This window comes from Saccostrea cucullata, unplaced genomic scaffold (genome assembly GCF_032062105.1).
Source record: "Saccostrea cucullata isolate Sc308-1 unplaced genomic scaffold, CSIRO_AGI_Scuc_v1 ctg230, whole genome shotgun sequence".
In the NCBI taxonomy this organism is placed as follows: Eukaryota; Metazoa; Mollusca; class Bivalvia; order Ostreida; family Ostreidae; genus Saccostrea; species Saccostrea cuccullata.
The window spans coordinates 36,469-59,251 of NW_026925128.1; the positions used below are offsets into that span (position 1 = coordinate 36,469).

The 22,783-nt window shown below is 33.7% G+C and overlaps 2 protein-coding genes across 3 annotated transcripts; one reads left to right on the plus strand and one right to left on the minus strand.

Annotated features, from left to right (window-relative positions):
- Positions 1–3,711: 3,711 nt before the first annotated feature.
- LOC134268106 (SH3 and PX domain-containing protein 2B-like) lies at positions 3,712–7,430 on the minus strand. Its single transcript, XM_062750306.1, has 5 exons — positions 7,204–7,430; positions 6,347–6,427; positions 5,778–5,853; positions 5,530–5,606; positions 3,712–3,804 (listed from the first exon to the last, which is right to left on the minus strand). Exons 1-5 carry the CDS (start codon positions 7,282–7,284, stop codon positions 3,712–3,714), a joined length of 408 nt encoding a protein of 135 aa, XP_062606290.1. The 5' UTR covers positions 7,285–7,430.
- Positions 7,431–9,602: 2,172 nt separating this feature from the next.
- On the plus strand, positions 9,603–20,206 carry LOC134268116 (regulator of nonsense transcripts 3A-like). Of its 2 annotated transcripts, XM_062750319.1 has the most exons (13): positions 9,603–9,739; positions 11,475–11,581; positions 13,093–13,199; positions 13,614–13,712; positions 15,306–15,416; positions 15,846–15,928; positions 16,174–16,341; positions 16,634–16,648; positions 17,256–17,647; positions 17,845–17,893; positions 18,012–18,347; positions 18,836–18,914; positions 19,432–20,206. In XM_062750319.1, exons 1-13 carry the CDS (start codon positions 9,665–9,667, stop codon positions 19,845–19,847), a joined length of 2,037 nt encoding a protein of 678 aa, XP_062606303.1. In that variant the 5' UTR covers positions 9,603–9,664; the 3' UTR covers positions 19,848–20,206. The 2 variants fall into 2 exon arrangements, with proteins under 2 accessions (XP_062606303.1, XP_062606304.1); XM_062750320.1 differs by lacking the exon at positions 16,634–16,648 and having other exon boundaries at positions 19,432–20,204.
- Positions 20,207–22,783: the final 2,577 nt, after the last annotated feature.

Genomic DNA, 22,783 nt, shown 5'->3' on the forward strand with positions numbered 1-22,783 from the left:
AAGTCACTGGGACCTATGAAATTACTTTGCTATATATCCGTATTTCGTTATATCCGTACAAGGAATTCGTTAAATTTATATGGCTGGGATCCAAGATAACCGCTACATGTATATCCATGAATTCGCAATATCCGTGTTCATACAAGACAAGTTTTACTATGATAAGGATTGAGTTTTTGGGTAAAAGATATCCACAGTCTTTAAAGGGTTTGTTCCCATATTAATTTGATAGTCGTTTTTAATGGAACCAATTATTTTCTCAAAACTTGTTTTGGAGCGATTTTGCAATATTCTGCTATATAACATAACTATATATATATGCCTTTGTTCTTGCAGAGCCGTCCGATAATAATAATTACCAGTCTGATAATATATTATCGGATGGCAATGATAACAAAATCGGACGGTATTTAAAAACCAAAAGAAGAGTGGTATATGTCCACCCTCCTAACCCCCATCCCCACCTCCCACCCAAAAAAAAAGGAAAAAAATCAGGGAAAGCAATCGCAAAGAAATTTAGTTGCTACAAAATAGCAAATCCATGAAAAAATCGAGTTTAAACCGTCCTCAAAATTAATACTTCCCATCTTAAAGTGTTTTTGATACAGCACTTTGAATAAGCGAATTTAAATCCATTTCTGAGAAATAATCGGCAAATCTATTTATTTTATACGGATGTTACTAAATGGCTGCACTTGTAAAACCTGAGAATTTCCATTATATAAACTAAAACTCCAGGATGAAAATCCGCATTTTTACTTTCCATGGTGGCGGTAATAATTCCACCAAAAAAATTCTGTATCAGGTCAATTTATGCACAAAATAATAAAAATGTTCCAAAATAAAAAGGAAATCCTTCCCCACCGGACCCCTGTCTTGCTTATCTAAACGACTGCCATTGAATGAATGAAATGAAACAAGAGTTCACCCACTGTTTTTACTGTCTCTTTTCTTTTGTCTACTTATTAGACGGTTAAAAAACAATTGATGCCTAAACTCCCATTGTGTTATTATCGGACTCCTCCAGGTAACTTTTGGACATTTAAATGGCAATGTTTTAAGTAAGATATATGCCTCATACTATTCTATATGTAAAATTATCAGACAGTTTTCGGCCCTAACGGGCCTCAAACAGTCTGATAATTTTACATATATAACAGTATTCAGCATATATCCATAGATATTCTAACTGTGGAGAGGGTTTGTCAGGAGACACAGTTAGATTATTCTAAGTTAACTAGGTTGCTCCAACAAATAAAATGGGGAAAATATACTAATTTTTTTTGTTGTATTTATCTAAGTACAATTAAGTTAAGTTACCAGAAGTCTCTTTCAAGACTGTTAGAGCAGATCTATTGGTTTGTACTTATATCAAAGGAAGAGAAAAGTAGCTTAAGACTTGAAACTTTGCAAAAGCAATAACTAGAATAATGTTCCTTGATTAAGTCTCTTTTTGTGGCAAGATTGCAATAAGACTACAACTGTAGGAGTAGCTTTAAATAAAATTTTACAGAATTTACAATTTTAGTTACCAGGGCAACATCATTCATCAAAAAATAAAAAAACAAAAAAGACAAATATGTATTTCAGTGTAGTCTACTTGCCTGCCACATATTATATCATAATCAGACTAAAACTGTATTTGTAGTAGCATTTTTAAAGTATTTCACAGAAATTTCTATTTTTAGTAACCACAACAACACCGTTCATCGAAATAAAAAAACAGAATAAACAGATTATGTAACTTAGTGAAGTCTACTTATGCCCAGACCAAGACTGTAGCATTTTGAAAGTAATACACAGAAATTTCTATTTTTAGTAACCACGGCAATACCGTTTAAAACCAAGATAAAGAATTATGTATCTTAGTGTAGTCTACTTGTGTGCTAAGTTATATTGAAATCAGACCAAATCTGTAGGAGGAGTAGCATTTTGAAAAGATTTCACAGAAATTTCTTTTTTCAGTAACCAAGGAACACCGTTCATCGAAACTGAAAACTGATTCACAGAATAATGTATCTTAGTGCACTCTACTTGTGTGCCAAATTATATTGAAATCAGACCAAAATTGTATGAAAAATTGTTTACAGACAGAGAGACAGATGGCCGATGGAAACATCACTATCGTCTCTGACCAGTAGAGCTAAAAATATTCATGTCATTGAATAAAACTCTCAAAGTTATTGCAGAATGACCAAGTTAACTGTAGATATCCTGGGCAAGTTATCTCCCCTGTACTAATTAAATATCACAGAGAAAATGCCTATCCTGAACTTTGTTTACGTGCCTTCTATCATTAAACTCAGTAGATGAATTTGATACTAGGTTCAAATTACTAACATATAGGTAACTTGTTTTGATAGCTAGCTATAGAAAAATTGTCTAACTTTGAAGCTAAAAAATAGCTCAATACAGAAAAATTTCCTTTAGCACATATGAAATGTTTTGTTTTGCCATTTACCTTATACAGTATAACAAATTTTAGTGGAAATTTATTATCATGGGTACAATGTAGATGCAAGCATACCTTCAATAATAGTTCAATGCAGTAAAATTCTTATGCTTTGTAATATTTATAGGAATTCGTGGATTGGAAGTCTTGTTGTAGTTATAAGTTGTATAATGGACACTTTAGTAATACTTCAACTAGATTTCACAATGTGTTATTACATAGGAATGTGCACTAAATGCACGAAAAAAAAACCCAACATGCCTGCAGGTCTACATATTCAAGTCTCATGAGTCTCTCACCATACAATTTATTCAGCTTTATCTGCTCTAGGCATGAATGCAGAATCCAGAGGTCATAAAATGTATACTTATTTAAGGATCTGTGGGTTTTTTATTAAAAAGCCTTTGTATTAACCTCCCAAAAATCATTTAATATGGATTTTAGCCTATGAACTCCACGGGTTTTTTTTGGGGGTGGGGTTTTAAATATCACAGTTTGATTTTTGTGGTCTTCTGTTGATTACTCAAAATGATTATATTAGGGTAACAGGTGTAACACCTGCATGACAATGGAGATGAAAATTAAAAGTTAAACATGTTAAAGGTCACCTGAGTCCAAGCATGTAAACTCAGGTGACACAGAAAAAAAAGCTTGCCAAAGAAATGTATCCAGCAAGTGATTATTTCTTTTAATTCTTTTTTTTTATACACTGTACAAGGAAGAATAGCCCATTCTGAGATGTAGCATATACTTCCTGTGTTTAGAATTTCTTTTACAAAACAATGACACATATATACTTTGTACTACATTTTCAGACATATATATCACAATAAAGAGGCAAGGGAGGAGAGACAAGGGAGGGAAGCAGTACTTATTTGTCCTCTGCCACAATACAGAGATGAGGGAGGAGAGACAAGGGAGGGAAGCAGTACTTATTTGTCCTCTGCCACAATACAGAGGTGAGGGAGGAGAGACCTCATCACAGGGAAGCAGTCTCTCCTCCAAACTGATCTCTGCCATAAAATACAAAGATGAGGGATATAGGATATAGACAAGTCATTTTTTTTGAAGTCATAAATTTTCTGCCACAATACAGAGGTGAGGCAAGGAGAAAAATTCGTATTTTTCTGGGAGGGAATGCATTTTATAAACAATCCTACTAATTATAGTTGCCACATTTTATACAGAGATTATTTTTGTGGAGAGACAAGGGAAAGTACAAGTTTTACTTAAATCTTAAGTGTCCTATTTTGGGAGGATTAAGATGTCATCCTCCTAAAAACAAAATATTGAAGAACTAAAACCAGCACCTCATCACACTGGGAGATTCTCTCCTCCAAACTGATCAGAGCCTGGAATAAAAAACAAAAATGGTGACTGATATACTGTATATATTTGCCTACAAGTCATTTTTTTTTAGTCATAAATTTTTGTCCAAATAATTGTGTCCGATCTTATAGGCAAGTCATAGAAAAATTCGTATTTTTCTGGACAACGAAATGCATTTTATAGACAATCCTACTAATTATAGTTGAACAATGTCATTTTATACTGAATTATTTTTGTGTTGAAAGATTATGGGTAAAGTACAAGTTTTACTTAAATCTTAAGTGTGCATAACTATTTTTTAATGATTAAGATTGGAGAAAAAAGTACATTTTTTTAAAACAAAAATATTGAAATGTAAATATATAAAACACGGGAAAGGGTTACATTTATAAAATTGTCAACCAATTCTGGCAAAAAATTCTACCGACTTATAGGCAAGTCAATGACAAATCCCTCCAAAATATCTGCAAAAAATACAACCAACGTAATAGGCCATTATATACGGTATAAAGCTCATCACTTTGGTCTTTTAGTGAAGCTCAACTTTGTATCATTTGATTTTACTTTGTGCTTGGTTGATATGCTTTTCCATGAAGCCAAGATATAACTGATTATATTTATGAAATATCTGTCTTATTTTTCCATTTCATGATGTGATCAATCGATTGGCTTGCCTGATAATTTGCATAAATACCGAAGGCGTTTATGCATAAATTTATCACGCAAGCCAAACAAATGATCATTGTCATGAAATCGAAAAATCTGACAGTTATTCCTTATATTTACATGCTCTTAAAAATTATCTGCCAATACACGGTGCTACAAGACTTTTATATTTCACACATGTATATTTGAGGCCATCATTGTCAACAACTTTAAGCCTCTGCACGTGATTTTTTTAACCATGCCATAACTTTTAAACGGAACCAGTGCATTGATGTAATCCTTATGAGAAGAATGCAAAGTACACCTTGGCTATTTGTAATTTTAAAAATGTTAACCTTGGTCACAAAAACATTGGAAATGTATAATATATATGTATTCTTTATGACAAGGGGATACCAAAAACTTTATATAATATGTGATTATTCTTCAATAACTTACAATAAGTCTCCCCCTTTTCTCTTTTTATTTACTCTTTTTACTTAGTCAGGCCCCTTTTTAATTAAAAAAAAATTTCCTTGTCTGGCAGAAACAACAATTGTTATTTAAATCTAATTTAAGTTTTGAGGAAAAGTAGCAATATTTCTTCAAACTTATTGTATTAACATAGTACATAATAAACTTCCTGTCTAAATATAGATTTCCTTGACTTGGTATGGTTACACAATACATGTACTGTTATATTTATGGTGTACATTTAGGGTGTTGTAAAAAATATATGCTTCCTTAAAAACAGTCGCAGTGTTTGCTGCTGGAATCAACCTCTGAATATTTACAAAAAAGGATTTAATTAAAAAAATATACAAAATAATTTAATATTTATATGATTGACTGATTGATTGATAAATTGATTGGTATACCCTCAATACTGAATTAACCCTTGATTGCCCAGGCTATTGCACAGTGCAAGATGTTAAATGACTTAAGACTTAAAGTTCTAACTTCTGTCTGAAGATGAAAAACTAAATAAAGTATTTTTACAGACAATCACTAGGAATATATTTTACTTATGAAGGGAGTAAACCAATTACCTGTAAAATTACTATGCTAGTAAACCCTCTTCTGAAGATGACAACAGAACTCACCTTACAATAATCATCTATCTGACTTAGTCTCTTCAAGGCCACCTCTCTCACCTGACTGCGGCCAAAGTATATTTTACCTGTATAAAATTAGATGGTTAATTAATATGAGAAATGACCACAACCAAGTTCATTCCTCTGTTGCCTACCTTAACAATATCTTTAAAATCAATTCTGTATATATACATATATTTAAAAGTGTGTTGAAAGTGTTGATAGAATGTGACTTGAATTTAAAATCCCTATATTACCTGGGAGAAATGGAATAACTCTTTGGTTAGGGTCCAGCTGTCCTGATTCTACTGGGAATTTCTCTAATAATGAGTGCTATTGTACAAAAACAAATTAAATGATAAGACATAATTAAATTGGTTTCAAAGCAGTGAAGGATCTCTAATTCTCCTTAAAATTTAGCCTCATTCTTCATGTGAACTGAAAAAAATTTTCAACCAAAATTACATGTTTCTAAAAAAAGATAGTTTAATTTTCAGTAAAAATTAACTTTTCTTATTAAATAAGTTTGTGCTTTGAACAAGGACTTGAAAAAATGCCATTATTTGTGCTTATCTTAAAAAGCCTAGCTTGCACAAATATTAAAGGTCCTGACCAATACTTTTGTTTAGGCTATATATATTGATTTTTTTAAAAAGAAATTTACAGCAATATTATTTCTCATACAATTTTTATTACATGCACATGTACAAGATTATGTCATAATAAATCACACATTGTGCAATAAACTACTGTTTGTCATTGTTCAAGCAAATATTACCCCATCAGAACTTTTAATGCCGGGTTTTCCCTAAAACTAAGTTATTACCTGAAAATCAAAGAACCTGCTGTATCGTCTGTAGATAATATTGACAGTCCTAGTATTCCAAGTGACTCGGATAATGTAGACCTACAAAGGATGAGATGAGAAATTATCAATATTTGGAATGTCTGTCACAAATTAGAAACCTAAATTTCTGTATTACACTGTGTCAAAACTATGACTGACAAGTCCACTAGCAGATTTTAGGGGGGGCATAGCCAATTTTCCAAGTATGGCATGACTAATATTAATAATGACATTATCATTATGTAACTTTGGTTAAATTCATAATTAATGGTCAATAAAAATCAATTAAGGTTTTGTGACTCCTTGTAAATTATGTAAAATGCTGTTTTTCAAATATGAAGTTTTTTTCTTTTAATAAATGAAATATCAGCGAACATATAAACTAATCAATACCACTATTTCTGTGTCTGGTTTTAATCTTAAAATACACGAAAACCCAGGAGCTTCAAGGGGCTTTGCCTCCTGGACCCCAACCTGGGTTTTGCCCGGACCTATTCTATCATGTCTATAGAGAATAGACTCTTCTGTGTGAGTGTCAAAGTGGTAAGAGAGTGTTAAAAAATTGTGTTTTTACCAATATCCACAATCTTACATTTCATCAATCTTGGAACAGTTTCGGCAAATTTACACACACAAATCTACCATTTACTTTACATTCCTTACATGTACCTATAATCCTATATCATGATGTTTATAAAGCCATATAAAGTTAGGTAATCAGATATTCTCTTCAGGCTAGGCCTAGACACATGTTACACCTACTGTTTACGAAGGGTCTTTCTATCTGATAAAATTTCAGAGAAAATTAAAGATCTATTGAAAAAAAATATACCTACATAATGTTTGCTGGGTTTTCTTCGTTTCTGTACATCGGAGACTTCCACATTTGTGATCTTTCTCTCCCCTCTTGATCCCATATTCCTTTAATAAAAATAATGTGTAACACTCATACCGTATCAATCATAAGTGAGTCAACTAAAACATGAGCTGAAGGCGCAACCAAAACAAAGTGTCACTAAACCGGAAACTGCACTTGAGACTTGCAAAAGCAAATGTTGTCTGTGTGTGTATTCGCTCCGAATAAATATACCAAGACAATGGAACAGACCGACCCACTCAGGTCTTACCTGTGCATATTTGTCGTATCAATATTACGACACTGGACAATCCAAGCATAAAGTGCGATAACTCTCGAAAGCGTGGTTGACAACAGCGAAGGTTTCTTCAACACGTACCCCTTCCTACTTTTCAAGATTTTTTATACCCCGTAAATGAAAATTCGGGGTATATAGTTTTTGTCGTGTCCGTCCGTCTTTAGGTCTGGCTGTCTTTCTGTCAGGGGGGGGGGCACTTTTTTCCCCAACCTTACTTATATTGTAGGAAAGGTACACAGAAAGGCTGGTCCCCCCTCCCACTATTAGTGATGTACGGAAAATGTAGTATAATAATCCCTTTTTTTGGTTTTTTTTGTACGAAAGCCCAATGAGCTAACTTTCGTTGGTAAAAAAAAAGTAATTTTTCGCGTTATAACGCGAAACTTTCGCGAATAAACGCGTAATCGCGTTATAACGCGAAACTTTTGCTGTTTAACCAACCTTTTGCTTTAGCCTCAACCTTCTTTTGATTTTATCATCAAGTTTATTCATTACAACGATAAGCAAAAGGCTTTTTTGATCTTGGAGTATCACAAGATAAATTTTACACTTTGAATTGTCAATGTTTTCGTAAGCAATGGAATGACAACGTGGTGCAACCTCAAAATAGGATATCGAATTTCCACAGTGAATCCAACGGAGACAAAAGAAAATCTGCTATCCAATTTTCACAAATGCGGTGGGACACAATTGACAAATTTACCTCATTTTGTCAATTTTCTGAGATCTTGATCTCTATAAAATAAAATTATTTAAAATTCTCTAGAGAGTGCACAAAAAGGACACCAGAAAGGGTTGATTTTCCCCGAAATTAATAATCTTGTTCAAAGTTTAACTTTTGGAAAACTCGCATAAAATTTGAATTGTTTGAACAGCGTTGAGAAAGACAAATTGTGAAGGTAAAGATGGATTCAATGGCAAGAAAGCTTAAAATTTAACTTGTGATAGTCCAAGATCAAAATAGCTTTTGGGCTTTCGTACATTGGGCTTTCGTATTTTTGCTTGTCAACTTTTTCGGGTAAGTAAAAAAAAAATTTTCTCTGGCTGGCCCCCCACTTTCAAAAACGATGCTACGTGGCTGTATATTATATCATTATATGAAGGATGTGGAGATATTAACGAACAGTATTCAATTTCAAAGTCCACCATGGCCTTCTATTAGAAGGTCATAACTTTGATCTTTTCACCTTGACCCATAAGATTAACGTAATTAAAAAAAAAACTTTAACACAGGCCATTACTTTTGCAGAAAGTTCTAGAGCTTTTATACTTCTCATATGTTATCCTTGTAAGAAAACCTTTCATTGGATAACACGAGCTATGACCTTGACCTTGGAGTTTGACCTACATTTATAAATAAATCTTGACCATACTTTTGAAGGACTAGCTAGGGCTTTCATGCGTCACATATATAATCCTTGTGACAAGACCTTTTATTGGATACCAACAGCTTTGACCCTTTGACCTTGACTTTGGAGTTTGACATACTTTTTTAAAAAAACTTTATCCTTGCCCATTACTTAATTTGAAGGGTTATAGGGCCACGGCTTTCATACTGAATCCATATGTAATCCTTGCGACGAAGCATTTCTTTAGAAACCAAAAACTTAGACCCTTTGACCTTGACTCTGGAGTTTGACTTATAAAATCTTTCAAAAACTTATCATTGACCATAACCTTTGAACAGGTCGTGCGCTGCCCAGGCTTTTATGGTGCAGTTGTATTTCTTGTGAGAAGACCTTACTTTGGGTACCGACATATTAAATTTGCATTTAAGAAAAGTTTAATTTTCGCTATGTTTGGTTTGGACAACCTTTACCTGATAAAATACTGGAATGATTTTTTTTTAATTCTTTTAAAAATATGATATCAAATTGATTTTTGATATCGTCATCAATGATATTTTTAATACGACTTTCAGATAATCCTAATTACAGGCAAAAGTGGTCATATCGCGGGTCCCTTATCATAATAGACCTCTGATATGAGCGTACGAAAGAGAAAAACAAGTCGATAATCAGACGAATAGTTTATGGTGCAATTTAATAAATAAATTACGCATGCGCTTTTAATCACAGGAAGTAGCAGACTAAAAATGTAAAAAGTTTCAGTTTTGGATTTTCTCATTTTTCACAGTATCAAGATGACACAGAATAAACCTGTCAAAGTTGGTAAAGGTGTTGAACGAAGGAAAGATGCAGGAACATTACCAACAAAGGTGGATTTTAATTCTAGATTAAATTACGTAGAGCCTTTTTCCGTAAAATGCTGTTGTCAGTGATGAGAAACTTGAAAAAAGTTTGGTATAAATCCCTTCAGATGTCAAAATTATACTTTAATAATATATAGATTAGTATGATTCTGTGAATATTTGTTCATTTTAAAGGATATTTTGCATTTCCTGTCCGTGGTCTTCTTTCATAGACCATAGCATTTTCAGTTTTGATGGTGTCCTAGTGGTAAACAGGTAAACTTCTTTAAATAGATTTTATGTTAATTCAGCAGTTCTGATCTATCGTTTTTCTTATCAGATCTTCACCAGAAGTTGTAGTGAAAAAAGATTAAAAAAGAAAAAGATAGATAACAGACACTTATTCAAGTGGCTATTAGTTAGTTTGAATGATCTGTAACTGTGTCTAGGGACAAGCCCTCACCACTGTAAACAGGCTATGTACCATACATTTGCAATGTAGCAAAACAGAGCAGATTTGCTTTAAAATGATTTTGAAGAATACAAAAGGAGTTGCACTGAAAATAACTACTAAATGAATCAAAACAAACCTTTTTAAGATTGTATATGCCTTTTATCCCAAAAAATAATCCATATAAAGAGGAAAATTTAACTAATTTTCTCCCAATTATTCTTCAAATTTACCTGTCATGTTTACATTAAAAACTCTCTGGAATATTCCTAGTAAATGCACTGTGTTCAATTTTTTTTACCCGCCTTTATTTTGCTACATTGCAAATACACGGAATTCTATCCTTAAACCAGGTCCATATGACAATATCATTTTAACAATAGAATGTTCTATCTACTATTGAAATAACTGCAAATATTTGAGATAAAAATCAAGACTTCATTTGCTGTGCTGTTGCACTCTAAAAATAAAGCACTAATTTAATTTAGTTGCCAAATGAGAACGTAGTTATTGTGATGATTTGGTTTCTGGATATAAACCTGGGTACATGTAGTTCAGTAGGTAGGGCACCTAATTGGTGATGCAGGGGTCCTGGGTTTGAATCTCAGCCCAACCATACATATTCGTGTTTCTTGATACAAATGAAATGCTTCATGAATTACCGTAATACACTGTATTACACTGTATTTAAATGAAATCATTTCCAAGCTTCTCTGCCCTTAGTATTTCGAAGATTTACAGAATTCAAATTATTATTACATGTAGTACATATAGTAAAATATTATATTAGTATTTGTTAAGTCAAAGTAAATTGCATTCTCATGTAAATAACAATCATTACCTCAATACTTCAAATAAAAAAGAAGATACCAACTAAGAAATTCCAATGCTGATATGCTGAAAAGTCAGTCTTGTGATGTTAATTATAATCTAGTCACCTATATCTGTATTTATTATCCCTAAATTGAAAAATAGTTCCTAGTAATTTATGTTTTCTGTAGTGTCCATTGCACTTAAGGAACACAAATTCAAACATGGAAAAGGAAATGTAAAAAGTGCATTGATTAATTAAGGAACAATGTTTTATTTTCAATGCATCAATAAAAAAATGAAGGGGTGATTTCCAATACTTTTGTAATTATGTATTTTAACAAAAATATTAAAGCTTCCTGTCAAATATTACAATGTTGTAATCTTGAAACATATTAAATCATAAGATAACGTTATACATATATTTCATCCCTGTTTTAACATAATCAATGTTGCCCTCAAACCAAGTAAATATTAATATATAAAGGTGTTTAATTGTAGGTAGTCATAAGAAGATTACCCCCAAGTCTTACCCCTGAGTCTTTGATTGAACAGATTTCACCTTTGCCTGAACATGATTTCTTCTACTTCGTAAAAGCAGACATGAGGTAAGATATGACTATAATTAAACTATCCTTGGGTCAAATGCTGACTGAAATTTTTTCATACCAATTGTTATGCCATTATTTACACTGAATTGTCTTCGGATATTTCTGTTTTCCCAATCATAACAAAGAGCACTATTTAATTTGTTTTTATGGACTTTTGGGAAAATTCAGTGTTTTCCCTAAGAAGTGGCTACTGGCCAAATTGACTGCTTCAATTGACGAAAATGCCGCTTTGAAATAAAAATTTGTGGTAAGATCTACAGAGATTCTGTTCATAAACCTCAGCCCCTAGCCTGTTACAGCTGATCTCTAACCCTTTACTTTAAAATAAAGGGAAAACACTGAAATTTCTCTGCATTTCTAATGTTTTTAGAGGTCCACCTATTTGATTTGTTTTTATGCTTGTAACCAAAGTAACTGCAATGGTAATGTAACAATTAACTGCAAAGTTGAGTAATTTGAAGTGCTTTTTTTTCCGCTTGAAAAGCGGCTACTGGCCAAATTTGCCACAGGTGTGCTTAACAATTTGATGAAAATGCTGCTTTGAAATAAAAATTTATGCCAGTATGTAAGATGGACTTACAGATTGGCATAAACGTCTCTCTAGTGATGGCCATTCCAGTTGGTTTAGCCTGTTACAGCGAGGTGTTGTGGTATCTATTGTGGACATAACCCTTTACGATTTTTTAAAATAAAGGGAACTCCACACACTAGTGATTTGTAAATTTCTATTTGATGTTATCTGCATATTTCATGTATATAATATTTTGCAGAGGGGATATGCTCCAGTTGGTGTCCATGTAAGATATAGATTGATGTGTTGATGCTTAGCACGTTACATTTTTTGTACTTCTCCCACAAAGTCTACCTGCAGCTTCTCTGATCTGATGTGATGGTCACTAATCTGTTGATATATTACCGTTGATAGAAGGCCCTCTGGCATGTCGTTTATGTTATAAGAATTTTGGAGAGACACAAGTATGCTTGTAATCTTTCTAACAAAGTAACTGCAATGGTAATGTAACAATTAGGGTAACTGCAAAGTGGAGTAATTTGAAGTATATTTTTAAATATTTTTTAGCTTATTTATTAATGCTTTTTAAAATGCTCATGCACTTGTACATACAGTAATTAGGGTTTCCCACACCTCTAAATGACCCGCTTGTTTATAAAAACGGGAGGGTATATAGCTTTAATCGGTATGTCCGTCTGTTACGCATTGATATATTGTTGGGTACCCATCTGAAGGCAAAGGCTTTTTAATCCGCAACTCCTTATACCACTGAATGAAATTGAATGAAACTTTCACAGAATCTTTATTACATATTGCCATTGTGCACCTCCTATTGTACTTTTTGATCCGACACGTTTTGGGTTTCCCATAGGAAAACATGGACACTGTCATTATATTCATATGGGAGGCAGGGGGTATCATTTAGTGAGTACCTCTAGTTTAATATGGAATATATGTCAATAAGCTAATACAGGGATATTTTCTTTATGTCTTGCAGCCTCGGAAGTAATGCATTTTCCAGAGCCTATCTCAACTTTGCAAATCCCTCAGAAATCTTCATCTTCAGAGACAAGTTTGATGGTTATGTGTTCATTGACAGCAAAGGTATAACTTAACTGTTGGCAATTTTTGTTCAATTGCTCAGGCATATATATCTATGAAAAAGAGAGATTTTTTTTGTATAATATTTCTTAACAGTATGATTGATCTTGAACAAATCAAAAAAATGATTGTTGTTGGAAGTACTTATAAACTAAGGATGCTTTTGTGCATGTTTTTAATATTTTTTATTACTTATATATTTTATATCATTATGAAGTAGGTTAATAAGGCTAGAAGGATTAAGTATTATGTGTACCAAGTAATTTTTAGATCTTCTGTCCAAATACAAACATTCACTAGTATATGTACTAGCTCTCAAAATTATAAACCATATCATTTTATTCTGCTTGGAAAGGTATAATTTTTTATTGCCTTAAGATTGCCTGTATGTTTGTTAATCTATTGTCATTATTGTAGGAAATGAGTATCCTGCAATTGTGGAATTTGCTCCATTCCAGAAAGTTCCAAAAAGAAAATCAAAGAAACCAGATTTAAAGAAGGGAACATTGGAACAAGGTTATTTTAAAACACTCTGAAGAAAGGGGGATATCTGTCTTTAATATAATTCCTTATACTGATTTCTGAATTTGAATTTCTACTAAATGGCAGTTTACTTTCTCATAAAATGGTGTTGATTAATTTTTACGTTTCAAAATTGGGGGAATACTGTTTTGTTTACATTTTCTTATTATTTATTTATTTTTAAGAAAAATAGAAGCAATTACTTGCTAAAAATATACAGCAAAAATCTTTACGGGGTTTCATCATGAAAGGATGTGGGATCCAGAAGCAATTAAAATAAGCAAAATTTCAGTTTTTTTTTTTAGTTCTTTGTTTTTGTTGTTTTGTTTAACACAAAAGAAGTACATGTATTCCACTCAGCTACCAATATATATTTATATATCTATTTGCAATTTTTAATGCCTAAATAACTTGTATTCTGTGTAGAAACAAGCTTTGAACACTGTTGAAATTGGGAATAAAAAATGATAAGAAAGAAGAGGAGGGGTTTATGTTTATAAATTTTAATTTTTGTCATTAATTTTATTTTGTTTAGCTACCCACCAACCTTTCTTTAAGTGGGGAGGAGGAGACATTGATAATAAAGCCTTATTGTTCATGTTGTTTAAATTATCACAGATATAAATATTCTATATAGTTTATTAAATTATTTTCCTTTTTAAACTACTTCAGTGATTTCATTTATTTATAAGAGACTGTTTCATGTTCATATATTCAGCATTTCTAGAAAAGTTTTGACATTTGACTGATAATATACATGTATATGAATTTGTTGGTTTGTTTTGTTGTTGATAGTTGTTTTTCTAAATACAGTGAAAACTGTCTAATCCGACACCTGTGCAATCCGTCACACTGTAAATTCCGACCTAAAATTTCTTTCCCATTTGACTAATTTTCATGTTAAGAAGAGGGTACAGTTTGAGCTTTATTGTGCCCTAAAAAATTAATGTTCTTAAAAAGTTATGAAATTGGCTTTAACAATAGTCGAGTAGATGAATATGATAAATCATCATAGAATATTGCATTAAGGAGGACCTTTATGGAAATATGACGTCATTAATTTGGTACATTTCTAAGTTTGATGCAGAAAAGCCCCAAAATGACTCATTTCTGAGCTAATTTTCTTTTAGAAAATAATGCCTGCCACCGTCGCCCGCGTTAAGTTTTGGATATATTATGTAAAATGCTATGAAAAATCACATATCTCAAAATCTTTCTGGGCGACGGTGGCAGAGTATGTTTTCTGAAAGAAAATTCCACTGAAAATTGATGTCTTCTGCAACTTTTTAAGAAAATACGGGAAAATGTACAAGTTAATGACGTCACAATTAGCATTTAGGAGGTCATATGAGAAAAACGGTTTGTGTATTCTTACTGCAGGGAATTCCTATAATTCAGAAAGACTGAAATTTCATTTTTTATATCACTTTCAAATTTAAGAAAATATAGGGCTTAATTTGTATTGAAACTGTACCCTCTTCTTACACTGTGCAATCTGACACACTGCCTATTCCAACACAAAATTTGTCTCCCAGTGCATGTCGGATTAGACAGGTTTTACTGTACTAGTAATTTTGTATCTAACAGATGCAGATTATGTAAAATTCAAAGAGTGGTTAGAATCCCCTGATAATGAAGATGCTAAAACTATTGATGAATACCTGGAGGAACTTGAGGCCAAGGAGAGAGAAATGAAATGTAAGTCAGAAATTTCTTTATAAAGCAGAGATTTTGATACTGGTTAAATCTCAATATAAAAGTTGTGATAAAATAAAGGTACAGTTGCAGTTTGCATAGAATTGTTTTGATCATAAAATCCCAGTAAATGATGTTTTCTGGGGGGAGATTTGGTTATCACCTTGACCTTCTGTCTGTCTGTCCATCTGATCATATCCAGGCCATGACTTTGTAAAAGAGAATCATTGAAAGCTTCAGAAAAATTTCAAAGTGCTTCCAAATGAACCAAAAGATTGTTACCAACATAACTTGACCTAAAGTTTTCTACTTAAGTTCAATGTCATTTAGAAAAATATTCATTTTGTGTCATGAAGAACTCAAGGCAGTTAATAAAAACTGTTTATTAATTATATGAAAAACTTAATGAAACTAAAATTGTTTTGATTTTAGCAAACCATGGCTGTGTGAAAACTTCTACTCCTTTAATTGAGTATCTGAAGAAACGTAAAGAAGAGAAAAGGGCAAATATTTTGGTAGGAAATAATGTGTTACTAGTTCAAAATAATTCCAGATTGAGAAATACTTGTATATTCAATTCATTTATTGACAACACCATACACTGGCGTATAGTCATGAATGCTACAGATTAACATATGGTACATAAAAATATCAGGTTTGTTGCAAAACGGAAGTGAATGCTGCCTTGATTTATATATATACTCTTTTAACAGAAATGCTTTTACCATGCTTGTGAACATGCATACTTTTGTTTGTGTAGAAAATTCAAGAAGAACGCAAGAGACGAGAACAAGAAAAGCGCAGGCAAAGAGAGGAAGAAAGGCGGAGGCGAAGGGAGAGGGAGAGAGAGAAGGACAGAGAAAAAGAGAAAGATAGGGCAAGGGATAAAGACAAGGAAAAGCCTCCTAGTATTGACTTATCTGTGAAGGTATGTGGAGTAGCAGTAATTGAATTTATGGTACTGTATACAGGGAAATTTTCGCCCCCGTTTTATTTTCGCCCCTTTCGCCTTACTATCATTTGGGCGAATTTAAAACAGGGCGAATTCAAAGAATACAGTATAATTTCTTAAACAAAACTATGACAGGGCGTTAAAACGGGGCAAAATTGTTCGCAAGTGTGAAAGGGCGAAAATAAGAAGGGGCGAAAATAACCCTGTATACAGTAATATTATAAAATGAAATTTAATGGAGGATCTAATATGCGTAATTTTTTTCTAGGAATTCATCATGCAGGTATCACATTCTTGTGTTTTAAAATTTAGTCAGAGTTTGGTGTTTCAATGTTATGGACAAGTCATACAATTACTGTAAACCAGCTATATTCAAAACATCTTTTATTTACTGTAAAAGCACAAATACATGTTTTATTTGTAACAATATTCAACAAAATTAAATCCCACACGAAATTTTTATATGACTATATGTTGAATAGGTTAACTCTTAAAACAACGAAATTAAATGCGCACGAAGCTATTTTTGATGACAAAACAACGAAATTTTATACCCACCAAAATTTGTGCTTCTGCAGTATGATTCATCATTTCAAACTCCATCTGCAATTATTTTCCCAATGGAGGAAACATTTTAAAACACAAATACACATGTTAATAATTTATTTGCAGTAAGAAATATTTTTGAGGAAAATAAGTTTGTAAAACTCATAGATATTTCCCATATGCAAATAAAACCTGGTTTACAGTGTTATGAATTTTTTTCCTTTTGTTAATTTAATTTTTTTTGTTTCTTTTGTTGTTATTTAGATAAACAAGTGTTATTTCCGTTAATAAAATAATGCTGAAAAATACATTTATACATATACCTTTTCATTTAACCATTTTAGTTGTTGAAAAATCCTGACAGAGAAGAAAAACAAGACAAAGTGCCATCATCAGGTAGGGGTGATGTAAAGTCAGCCAAAGATGAGGACATCAAAAGGAAGGAAAGAGAAAAACTGCGCTTCTCTAAAGAAAACAGGGAGAAAATGAAGAATGAGAAATCAGCAGCCAATCAGGACCGTCCAAAATCTGGAAGAGATTCAGGAAGGGGCTTTGGCAGGGATGATCGAGCTGAGAGTAGAAAAGATAGGCAGGAGTTAGACAGACGTCCAGAATCTGGAAAAAGACTGGACAAGACAGGCAGAGAAGACAAGAAGTATGGAAGAGATCGAAACTGGGACAAAGATAGAGAGAGTGAGAGGGATAGACAGAGGGAAAAGAGGAATAATGAAAGAGGGTAAGGACTTAGTGTAACGGGTAGGAAATATTCATTTCTGTGTGTGGCAAACAAATCATCAATAGAAACTAGTAAATTAATCAAAAACAACTGAAATTTTAAGTTAAGCCTTGCTGTTCTGTTGATTTCAATAATTACATGTATTGTACTTGTTTAGGAAGAATTAAAAAGTCTTTTAAGATTTGATAATTTTTTAGGGGCAGTGCGAAGAAAGACACTGAGAGGAAAACTTCAGTGAAAGGAGAGGTGAATATATATAAACACTCAGTAATTCAATGTTAAAAGTTTTACCTAAATATAGATGCATTAAGAAATATATATTTGCCAAAAAGTGGTTGATTCAGAATATATCAAATTTCCCTAGGACACAAATCTCAAAGACAAGAAGGAAACTGATGATACTAAATCCTCCTCTATCTCAAAAGAGTCAGAAGACAAGGATACCACTAAAGAGAGGAAAACCTCTGCAGCCAGCAAAGAGGTAGAGGAGGCGTTAGATGATGACAGCTCCAAGAGTACGTCCAGCAGACGAGGGAGCCGTGAAGGCGAGAAACAGATGTCAGTCGTGGATATCGACTCTAGTGACACAAAATCAGAAATCTCGGTGGATTCAGCAGGGGAGGATAGTAAATCTAAAAGCAAAAGGCTGGAGAAATCTAGAAGTAGGGATGATTTAGAAGACAAGAAGAAGAAAAGAAGGGTAACTCTTGCATTACTTCAGTTGTTCACTATATGCCTTCAATGTATAATGTATGTATGTATAAAGTGATATCATTTTTCAAGGGATATGAGTTTTAAAATTTTGTCCGTCAGTAATCAAATGGGGATTAGCTTGTAATGGAGAGCCTTAAATGATGCGTGGCTTCAAAACCAGCATTTTTAAAATTATTTTATACAGAAGGGAAGGAAAGAAGGACAATTTTATATACAAAGGGAAGGAAAGAGGGACAAAGTTGCAAAATCTGAGTATTTTTAATTTTGTGAAATTTTTTATATCTTTAAAATTTGTAATCAAAGCTGACTGCAATTTTCACTCAAAGTATGTCTGATACATGCACTAGCTAATTGTGCATAAATAAGTGACTTGTGTTGGTAGTCCATTTCCAAAAAAAATGTAATAAAAATGGTACACATATTTTAATTGAAAAGAAATCATATTTCATATATTTGTTGCTTTTACAATTTTAGGACAGGCCTGAGAGAGAAATCTATGACCCCAGAAAGGCAGCAGAAAGAAGGAGAGCAGCAGGGGAGCCAAGACAAAAAGGTGGGTAGTCTTTTTCAAAATAATTACTTTATTTACAGACTGAAAGATATTGATGCCTACAGATAAGTAAGTTTTCTACTTTGGAAAAGGCCATAGAAAAATTAATTTCTTGGTTCACAGGCCCTCCTTCATCTCTTCCAAGGGTGCCTCATTGACCCTTTTGATTCCTAAATCAATAAAATCAACAAATCACCTCCCTTATCATTTTTTGAGGTTTTGTACAGTGTAAAAAGCTGCCTCGTCATGTTTTTGGGGCAATAAAAAAGTAAAAAAAACCTCCCTCCCTCATCATATTTCCTGAAAAAAAGCCCTGAGAACCAAGGATTTAATTTTGCATGGCCTAAAGTTATCTGAGATGTGAATGTATTATTACTAAATTGATTATTTTTAGGTTGAAGGTAAGATACATGTTTAAGAAAACTCCTTTATATAGTCTCTTTAATAATGGAATTGTTAATAATAATTAATAGAAACAGAAGGCACTATGTTTGCTACTGTTGCCCTGTTCTTTTCTTAGATGATAGAGAAAAGCCAAGAAAGCAGAGTTCAGATGACAGGTCAGGGGAGAAAACTCCACGCACATCACCAAGGGACTCCCAGGAAAAAACAGAATCAAGACCAAGCTCTGGGGAAGGAGGTCCCAAAAAGGAGGCAGAGGCAAGTGATAAAACAAAGGGATCCTCCCCCGAGATCCCTGAATCCAGTGTCACAGAAATGAGGGAGGAAGAAAATTGCAGTAACAATGCTTCTAATGAGAGTGTAAAGCCGGCAGATTATGAGGAAGATATCGGGTCGTCCGTGGATCCAGTGAAGGTCCCGGAGAAATGCCCCCAGCAGGAGCCTCCTGTCAAGGCAGAGGAACAGGTGGCTGTCGAGACAGAAATAACGGCACCAGAGGATAATATTGTGGAGGATGAATTATCCGTTGACTGAGGGCATGGGGATGAAATGTTGAAGTACAGATTAAGTTAATTGGTTATGTTGTCAGTATATGTGTTCCTGTCAGAGAGGTCAAGGTTATGAATTTATTTCAATGCAGGGGGAAAGTGTTAAAGGTCAATTGTAAAGACAGAATTCAACATCTGATCTATGTATGGTTATTTTTACAGAGAAATGAGTTTAATGCTACATTTCTTGTAATGTCCATTTGATTCATGATGATTTTCAATGAGAAAAATCCTTTGAGTTTTCCTTGATTTGTAAGTTACCAATAAATTGGATTATTCTCAGCAAGAGGTAACAATTGATTGTGTATTCTCCAAACATCAAATAAATGAATGATTTTAACATTAATAAAAATTAAAAAGTTCAAACAAGAAACAATGATATTGTTCATATTTATAGTTTATTCATCACCTGAGTGACTCAGGTCACCTTTTACCATCTGTTTTTAGCTCACCTGAGCCAAAGGCTCAATTAAGTGAGCTTTTCTGATTAAAATTTGTCTGTTGTCTGTCATCTTTGTTGTTGTTGCCCTTAATTGTTGTCGTCATTTTCCTTGTCATCCATGAATGGAAGATATGTTTTATATACTTATTACTCAATTGCATACAGATTTAAATGATCTAGCATTTGTTTGTCAATAAAACATCAAAAATTAAAATTTACTTTAAAATATGCTTTGAAACACAGGGAAATAATAATAGAAAATTAATCTGAAATTGCTACAGATATTGGGGAAAAAAAATTGTACAGACCTGGAAGTGGATCAATGGCAAATCCCTCCAAAATTGACTGATTAAAAAAGGCAGTGATTCGTTTACAAAAATTTATTATTTCTAAATCCTGGCTCCCGGGGGCAGTGTTCAGACGTTGAGTTGGGTGGATATATATAGAAAATGTATGTTTACATGATTTAAATGAATACTGAACATCACTGTGCTGGTCCAAAACTGCTTGTTTGGTCATTCTATGCATGGGGTTTTGAGTCCTGAAGGGCCACGCCATTCAAGGGGAGATAATTGGGAATTAATGAAAATTTGGTGGTATGTTTTAAAAATCTTCTTTGATCAACAAGGAATATATAAAGGTATCAAAATTAGCATTTTTTAAAGCATGACCAAAGTTTTACATAGAAATATATAGGAAAATTCTCTTCAAGAATCATGAAAAATAGATCATAATATCAGGTAAAAATACAATGTGTACATTTAGGATAAAAAGGCCTTAATTGATCATATTTATTTGGAAGCATCCTCAGGTAAAAATTCAGTCCAAAGTTGTATCATGTATTTGATTGTATATTGTTTAACGTCCCTCTTGAGAATGTTTACTCATATTGAGATGCCACCACATGCTGGTGGCACTCAGGGCCATTGAGCAGGGAGGGATTTTTTTTGCACCAGCACTCACTGCGACACGGAACCTCAGTTTATACGGTCTCAGCTGAAGGACTGGTTTCCATGTCCCACAGTGGGATTCCACAGCACAGGTAGCAAAGGAGATGAAGCACTACAACATTTGTCTCCTAGGACTTCTAAGTTAGTGAGACAAGATGGCTACAGACAGGACAGCTGAGACTAACCACCTGGGAAACACTGTTGTATTCAGGACACACCGAGGAGGGAGCCCACCACACTGAAGATGTAGGCCTGATGTTATTCATGGATGCACAACATGCTCTCATCGGATCGGAACCTGTCAACTCCCGGATAATAACAGACAAGTTTAACACCAAGTAAAGTAAGATCAAGTTGAACGTCATACAATGTTATGCCCCCACAAATGGTGCTGATGAGGAAAAGAAAGACGCCTTTAACCAGCAACTACAGGTAGTCTTGGATAAAACAGAAGAAAGACAATGCTCATGGGCGATGTCAGTGCCAAGATTGTAGCTGACAACACTGGCTACAGTGATGTCATGGACACACAAGGACTGGGCAACATGAGAACGGAAAGAAATTTGCAGACTTATGCTCCCAAAACCAGCTGGTAATAGGAGGAAAAGGATTCACAAGGCCACATGGAGATCCCCTGAACATGTTACAGAGAAGCAGATCGATCATTTCGCATCAACAAGAAATTTCAAAGAGCATGGAAAGATGTCAGGTGATGAGAGGAGCAGACATTTCATCAGACCACCTTTTGCTGATGACTGCATTAAGACTACGCCGGAAGAAGTTCAATAACATGAGGACAAGGTACAATATGAGTGTCCTCAAACAGAGATATGAAGACAGCATTCTATCTCAGCTTGTCAAATAGATTCCAGCTACTACAAGACCAGCTAGAAAACAATGATACCAACATTGAGACTTAATGGCAGCCATCAAGATAATGTGGCATGGCATATGCGAGGAAAGCGGTGCTGAGTACAAGCAGGCCAAGAACAGCAAAGGCAAAAGCTCAAGAGGACTATACAGCCACAGATAAAGAAGTTAAGAAAAACACCAGGAAAGATAAACGGCATTACATTGACAGCCTATCCAAACAAGCTGAAGAAGCAGTGGGACAAGGAAACTTGAAAGAACTATATGATCACAAAGAAGCCCTCCAACAAGTTCCAGTAAACAGACAGGCAGTGAGAAGCAAGAACGGGAAACCTCTAAAGACAAAAGAAGAACAATGGAATAGTCGGGCAGAACACTTCGGAGAGCTATTTAACAGACCAACACCAGAAACACCTCTGGACATACAACCAGCCAATAAAGACCTTCCCATCAATTGCGATAAGCCAACAAAGACAGAGATCATGAGATCAATTAATAAACTTAAAAATGGAAAAGCGACAGGGCCTGACGAGATACCAGCAGAGGCCCTCAAAGCTGATACAGAGACAGCCGTTTAATAACATCCCAAACAACCTCATCAATAAGATCTGGGAGGAAGAGAACATTCTGGAGGAATGGAAAGAAAGTATTCTTATTAAG